This window comes from Zeus faber (assembly GCF_960531495.2).
Source record: "Zeus faber genome assembly, chromosome: 13".
NCBI classification, from domain to species: Eukaryota; Metazoa; Chordata; class Actinopteri; order Zeiformes; family Zeidae; genus Zeus; species Zeus faber.
The window spans coordinates 791,600-799,099 of NC_137198.1; the positions used below are offsets into that span (position 1 = coordinate 791,600).

The 7,500-nt window shown below is 43.1% G+C and overlaps 1 protein-coding gene across 1 annotated transcript in view; it reads left to right on the top strand.

The window, feature by feature from the left end:
- gfra4a (GDNF family receptor alpha 4a) overlaps window positions 1–7,500 on the top strand; it is a gene marked incomplete at both ends in the record, with an annotated part of 197,551 nt that overhangs the window by 152,177 nt on the left and 37,874 nt on the right. The window contains 2 exons of the mRNA XM_080012673.1: window positions 3,249–3,530; window positions 7,485–7,500. The exon at window positions 7,485–7,500 is cut by the window's right edge and continues 65 nt beyond it. Coding sequence (XP_079868799.1) covers window positions 3,249–3,530; window positions 7,485–7,500 — 298 coding nt within the window. The remainder of the gene's footprint in view (window positions 1–3,248; window positions 3,531–7,484) is intronic.

The window sequence follows — 7,500 nt, forward strand, 5'->3', positions numbered from 1 at the left end:
AAGCAGGTCTGTGGGCGGACGGCCATGACAACCTCCATCAGAGGCTCCTGTGTTCCGGCGTGGACGGATGTGTTGGAAGTCTATCACCTTGTTTTGGGAATCACTGACTGGAACCCAAGGTCTGAACTCTGCGCAAACACAATCAGTCATTTTCTTCAGAGCTACTCTGAAAGAAAATGGAGAAATGTCCGATGAGTCGTGGGAATAAGTCGTGGGTTTCATTTTGAGCTATTCTCCTTTTAAAAGCTGCACTTGAATTTCTCAATTTTAATTTGAGAAATATCAAAAAAAAAGTGGTTTTACAAATTATACCTTTTTGTTTTAATGAATCCAATGTCTCCATTATAATGATTGTTTTTCAGTGTAGTTTGACCAGAAAGACTTGATGTGATATTTGAAGCTTTGAATGCCTGTTTCTTTTTGTAGCTTTATTTGTTGTCAGCAATTTTAAGCTGCCAATAAATCTGCCGTCCTTCTGCTTCAGCAACAACATTTGTTTTTGTTTTTTTTCGTGACAGATTGTCACCAAATTGTCACCAAATGATGTGATGAGCGTGTTCATCACATCAAATCCAAAAAGAAATAAAACCAAAACACCAGAAACCTCCTGGAGACGCTGACGGAAATGTTTTACTTATTTAGTTCATCTCATTAAATCTTCAAACCTGTGGAACAGGGTCAAAGAGAAGAGTTTTTGGGATTTGTTTTGTGTCGTAAACAAGTCAAAGACATAAGTAAGAAATATCATTGAAATGAGGGTTTTAATGAAGGTTTCCAGGCTCGGCCGGTGATGAAAATTACCCAAAATATACATGACCGGTGCACGTAAAGCGTCTCCTTCTCCTCATCATCTTCCTGCTCTTCTTCCTCCTCATCTTCCTCCTCCTCCTCCTCTTCCTTCTCTTCTTCCTCCTCCTCTTCCTCCTCCTCCTCTTGCTCCTCCTCCTCTTCATGTTCCTTCTCCTCTTCCTCCTCCTCTTCATCTTCCTCCTCCTCCTCTTGCTCCTCCTCCTCTTCATCGTCCTTCTCCTCTTCCTCCTCCTCTTCCTCTTCCTTCTCTTCCTCCTTCTTCTATTCATCTTCCTTCTCTTCCTCCACCTCTTCATCTTCCTCCTCTTCCTCCTCCTCCTCCTCTTCATCTTCCTCATCATCTTCCTCCTCCTCCTCTTCATCTTCCTCCTTGTCTTCCTCCTCCTCCTCTTCATCTTTCTCCTAGTATATATACTACATATAGTATACATACTATATATAGTATATATACTATATATAGTATATATACTATATATAGTTTATATACAACATATGGTATATAAACTATATATAGTATATAAAGTACATATAGTATGTATACAATATATAGTATATAAAGTACATATAGTATGTAAACTATGTGTAGTATATATACTATATATAGTATGTATAGTATATATACTATATATAGTATGTATACTATATTTGGAATATATAGTATATATACTATATATAGTATGTATACTATATATAGTATGTATACTATATATAGCAGCCTTATCGACCAGTTGACTTAAGGACCTGCTGCTAGGAACAGAACTCTGTTGTTAAGTGAGGAGGACCTGTAGTGAAGTATGGAATCCATTAGAAAATGATTGAAATTTGGCCCCATTTAGTCAGTGCTGGAAACCAACAGCGGACGCTCGTCAAGGTGTCAGGTCCTGCTGGGTTCCAATATGCTTCTGTGTGGATTTGGAGAAGGATGAAGCATTGTCCACGTGGAGGGAAGAGGAAAGAAACAGAAGCAGACATGACGCTTCCTCTGGGCTGGAAAGTCCAAACCCCATTGATTGGTTGTTGTTTTTTCCTGGTCACTGCAGGAGTTGGGGAGATGTTTGGCTCTTTTTCTTGGTGGATCTTCACACTTATCACGCTTATCACGCTTATCACGCTTATCACGCCACGCTGCTTGAGCAAAATCACCACAGCCACCTTTAACGGTTTGTGTGGCGCCATCACTGGAAGCAGCTCGTAGAGGAGCACAAGCAACAATGAAACACATTGAATGGTTGCTTCTCATCAAGTGCCAGCTAAATAGAGTATCAAATATGTGATTTTGTTTTGACATAATAATCCTACGGATTACCACTTTAATGAATACCTTTAACAACGGCATAGGCGCTCCTCACAGAGAAGAACACATATCACATATGATCTTAGTCTGCGTTGATCTCAAAATGATCTTTCTTCATAATGGTTGGTGTCACGGCGGCCATGGGGCTTTGGATACAAGAACCCAGTGAAACACACAGAATGTAATGGGATGTAATGTGGTGCAGCGCCTCCACCCTGCTCACTTTGCTCCTCAGATGGTTCATCGGGTTGGTGGTCTGATGGAGACGTCAGGAGACGAGACGCGACCACGACGTTCAGCTGCAGCGGGTCCTCAAATAACTGCAAGTTCACTGGCACTGAAAACCAAAGAACACCACAGGGGGCTCATTTTGTCGCCTTTACCAAGACAAAATAAGAAATAAACTCAAGACAAAGGAACTCGACATTTGAGCGATTAATGGAAAACCAGGAAATAAAACTTAATTTCCAAACATGTGCGTAAACATGAAGCCTCTTGTCGCCTCAGGTGTCAGGCCAGGTGCTTGTAGCCTCCTTTCTCCAGAGCTGACGAAGACAATGAAACGTCCGACAGAGAACGGACGTGAGCACCTTTAGTGCTCAGGTCAAAAACACTGAATGCTGTGCCCATGCTGCATTCTCTGGTTGAAATGTACAACGATTGGAAGTTACAGAGACAACGTACAAGACATTTCCTGGATCTTTAAAAGAAGATTTCCATCATTCTGAGTGTTCTGTCGAACAGCAGCACAATTAAAGGGATATCTCGGAATTTGGGGAAATTCATTTGGAGTCCCAGATTCAGACCGCATGGTCCACAGCAGTCGGTGCCTGGACAGGCTGGACCTCCCTGTGTCCAGCAGGCAGATAGCGTGTTCACTGTGTTAGCTCAATGCAAGGCTGCTCAACATGGGCCCCCCAGAAAAACGATTAATGGTTACGGCTGGTAATGGTAATGGCTTCGCACCGTACTGTTTTGATCACAGCTTGTGGTCAAACCAGTGTAATTCTACACGTTGAACACAGATTGGAGTAGATTAAACACATTTTGTTTCCTTGTGCTCAGATAGCGCATATTCAACTCAACAAAAAACAAATAATCAAATAACAGAAAGAGCTAACCTGTGCATGTGTTGTTTCACCAGGGATGCCCTACGCGGCTGGATCCGGGCCCGGCAGGGACTGCCTGCGCGCCGGAGACGTCTGCTCGGGCGACGACTCGTGCAGCCCGCGGCTGCGTACCCTGCGGCAGTGCGTGGCGGGCGACGGCAGCGTCAAGCTCGGCCCCGGGGCCCGGAACCAGTGCGAGAACGCCATGACGGCGCTGCTGTCCACGCCACTGCATGGCTGCCAGTGCAAGAGAGGCATGAAGAGAGAGAAGAACTGTCTGAGCATCTACTGGAGCCTGCACCAGTCCGTCCTGCACGGTGAGACCCCAACACTCTGCCGGGGGCGTGGAGACTAGAGGGGCGTGGCGACTTCAGCAAGCAAGTTTCTCTGTTAAAGTGTAAATACACTTGTAAATAGAGCAGAAAGAACGAGAAATAATCTTTCTTACAAATTATCTTTTTCAACTTATATGATCATAACGGTCAAGGGCCGTCATGATAACGGTATTTTATTTGAGGATTGATTGCCATACAAAGAGTTTAAATAAATCATTCAATTGTCTTTTTGTTTGCTGATTCCCTGCCACACAGTATGCGCCTGTAACAGTGTAATAACAGCAATAAAAAAGTAATAAAACACATCCATATAATGTCGTATAAGCCTTATCATAACACAGAAGAGCCAGACTGAAACATTTCAGGTTGATGTTTCATTTTCCTGATGGGAGTTTTAATTGTAACTGTGGCAACAAATAAAATGGCTGCACATTGACTTAATATTGGTTTAAAATTCCCCTTGAATTTGGATGGAAACCTATGATTGTGGAATCTGACAATTTTGATGTTCTTGACAGCTAGTTGTCGATACTTTTCACTGCTAAAGGTATTTATGAAATGAATGTAATTACAATTGATTGGGGGCCACATTTGGTCCGCAGGCCATCTGTTGAACAGGCCTGTTTGAGGGCGTGAGGCAGTGGAGGTTTTGAGGTTTGGTCAGTAAACATATTCCCCATAGAGAAGAAAGCAAACCGACTTTTTCACTGCTGTTACTGATCCTCCATCTCTCTCTGACTTTTAAGTGTCCTCTGATACAGTAGATCAATCTAGTTCATGAGCAGTGAAGAGCCAGTGGTTTGCATATAAATCATTTTCTCTCCATGAAGGACCTCTAACATGCTTCGCTGTGTCAAAAAAAAACAACACAAAATCAAGTTGATTTTCTTTAACGTCTCTTGACCTCGTATTTTTGTACCGTACCCTATGTGGTGTCATACATCCTTAGTTTGAAGGAATCCATTTCACTGTGGCCTCAAACCCTCACTGTGGGCTCCACTGTGACGTGTGATGTCATTGAGGTATAATGGCGGCGGGTGACGGCAGGTTCCACTACTCATCCAGAAAGAATGACCAACACAACTGGAGTAAAAACAGTTACAACAGCCAAAACCTCTCTTTATCATCTACATAGTTACAGGATGGTCTGCTTGGTGGCAGACGCAGCAGTCACAACAACATCAACATGCCGTCATGTCCCGTTGTGACCAAGGAAACCACCATTTTGTAAGAAAAGTGCTCTTGGATTCAGGAGGATGAAAGACAGTGGACTCACTCAGACTCAGTGGACTCAGACTCAGTGGACTCAGACGCAGTGATGATGATTAAACCTGCCCTGCACTTTAATTCCTAGTTCCTACAATCAGTCCAACTACTTCAAGGAAAATTCCTGTATTTTTTTGGACAATGGGGCAATGGTGTTGCCAAAGAAAATGATTGCGATTGCCCCATAGTTATATTTTATTTACATTATTCATTGATCACATACTAGAAATAATCAAAGCAGAAATCGACCATCTGAACAACCTGGAATTGAAGTGCCTGAAGCTCCTGTGTCTAAACCCAACCAGATACCAGAAGTACAAGATACTGTAAGGAATCAGAAGATGTGTTATGAGGTTGTTTTTTAACCATACTTAGTGTTATTTTCATGAAAGGTCAAACATCTGTCAAAATCTCCTTCATGCCCACTCCATTTATGTCAAACCAAGCAAGTCGGACCTGGTGGAATCCAGTTTAACTATCAATGGTTCACCTATCCAGAGGTTTTCCAAGGTCATGATGGATAGACAGCTCCAGTCTATCCATCATGACATTGATAGTATCGTAATTGTAGTAATACTCGCTGAAGGTACAGATAACAAAGACGCTGTGTTAAAATGATCTGAACAAAACTTCTCCATGTTTTGCGTCGTGTTCTCTGTTAGTTTCATTTCTATAGAGTTGCACAGTATGGCAGTGTGATCAAAGTGCCTGATTTAATACAATTTCCTGACGGCGTTAAGATTTATAAGATGCATCTTTGGGGGAAATGCTTTTTAATCGTTCCATCCAGTCGTATTAATCTAAAATAGTTTTTCTTCAGTCGCAGTGGGCGTTTCTATTTTCCCCCCGACAAAACATGTGTACGGATGGAAATACTGTGCGTATAAGTAGAAGAACATACACTTTTTTCAATCACTCTTTTCAATCTGTTTGAAGTTTAGTGTTTTTCCTCCAAACCCAACATGTAACATGCTGCTTGTTGCACATACGAGAGGCATATTGATCAGCTTGATTTATATGTGATCAAGAAAGACGGGGTGAGACAGAAACATGAAATCCACAGCAGCAGGAACCAAGGAGTCAGTGAGACCCGACCCAAAAGCTCAGCCTAGCGCTCTGCACCCGCCCTGAGACCACAATGACAGACAGACAGACAGGCAGACAGACAGGCAGGCAGGCAGGCAGGCAGGCAGGCAGGCAGGTAGGTAGGCAGGCAGACAGACAGACAGACAGACAGACAGATACGAAGATAGATAGACATATCTATAGATAGATAGATAGATAGATAGATAGATAGATAGATAGACAGACAGGCAGGCAGGCAGACAGGCAGGCAGACGGACAGACAGACAGAGAGATAGATATATAGTCTCCGAATGATCCCTGCTCGGCAACGGCGAGTGCACAGACATTACAGTGTTTATTTTACAACTTCTAATTCCACCCGCGTCGTGAAGAGACATCTTATCCAATACAACACGACGCCGATGTGAACTCCATTAATCCAACTGTAAAAACAAACTTCCCACAGCCGGTCCAGCAGCATCTAATGGTGCGATGCCCATTACTCACCTCGGGTATTTCAGCTGATGAATATAAATATATATGAAGACATTTTGTGGAAGTAAACTTCAGTTGCCGCTTGCACCAACGGAGCCATTTGGAGCAGGTTTAAGGAGATTGACTGCTGATGTATAGGGGGACAGCGTGCACGTTGTTTGTTTAAACTGATAATTATCAGCATGATGTATTAAGCATCAGTTACAGATTGTTTTACGTAGGTGAATTCTATTTAACTGGATACGTGAACAGGGGAACGGGCAACGACGGTAATGAGGCGTAGCTCGCGGAGCTAACTGTGTCAGACAACTCGACTGCGCCACACACTTCCACGCCCTTATATGGACCGGCCTATTTAAGCAGCCAGTGCCTCTTTCCCCGCCTGCTTTGCTTGCTGCTTTGCTTGCTGCTTTGCTTGCTGCTTTGCTTGCTGCTTTGCTTGCTGCTTTGCTTGCTGTGTCGCTGCACTCGCTCCACCTCCCCTACGACCACCTGATGGGCTCTACTCTTCTATTTAATGGGGGGATTCAAGCTCATCGCTGTGATATTTCTAGCTCATTAAGCACGTCCATGTTTTATGTACACCTCGCCAGTAGAGCCCAAACGCCCAAACTCAAACTATGCTAAATAAATAAATATCATTTTAAATTAAACATGTGTATGGGTAGCATGGAGGAACAGTATTAATCGGGCCCCGGGGGTGAATTATTAAAGACCGTAATATCGATAAGCTCCGACGTTAGCAGTGCTGTTAACGACATTGGAGGAGATAAGAAAAATGATTTTCTATTTACTTAGGCTACATAAACCGTTTGCAACTTGCAATAGTCTCTCCTCTGTCTCCCTCCCGCTCCATCACTGATGTGGAGATATGTGGGAGTGGGGCGGGGCTGCCTCCTGCACCCACACAGGGAGAGAGGATCGCCCCCTCTCCATGTGCAGAAAATATTTGTGATTCCCTTTATTTATAATTCCTTGTTGAAATGTCATCCCTGTGCATTTTGGAAGCTTCAATCAGTTTTATCCTCTTATAGAAGTTCACAGTGAGTGACAAAAAAAATAAAGGAAAGTCATACTTCATAATGTTTTTATGTTTTCCTCCCTGGGCAGGACTCAGTCTGGTGGA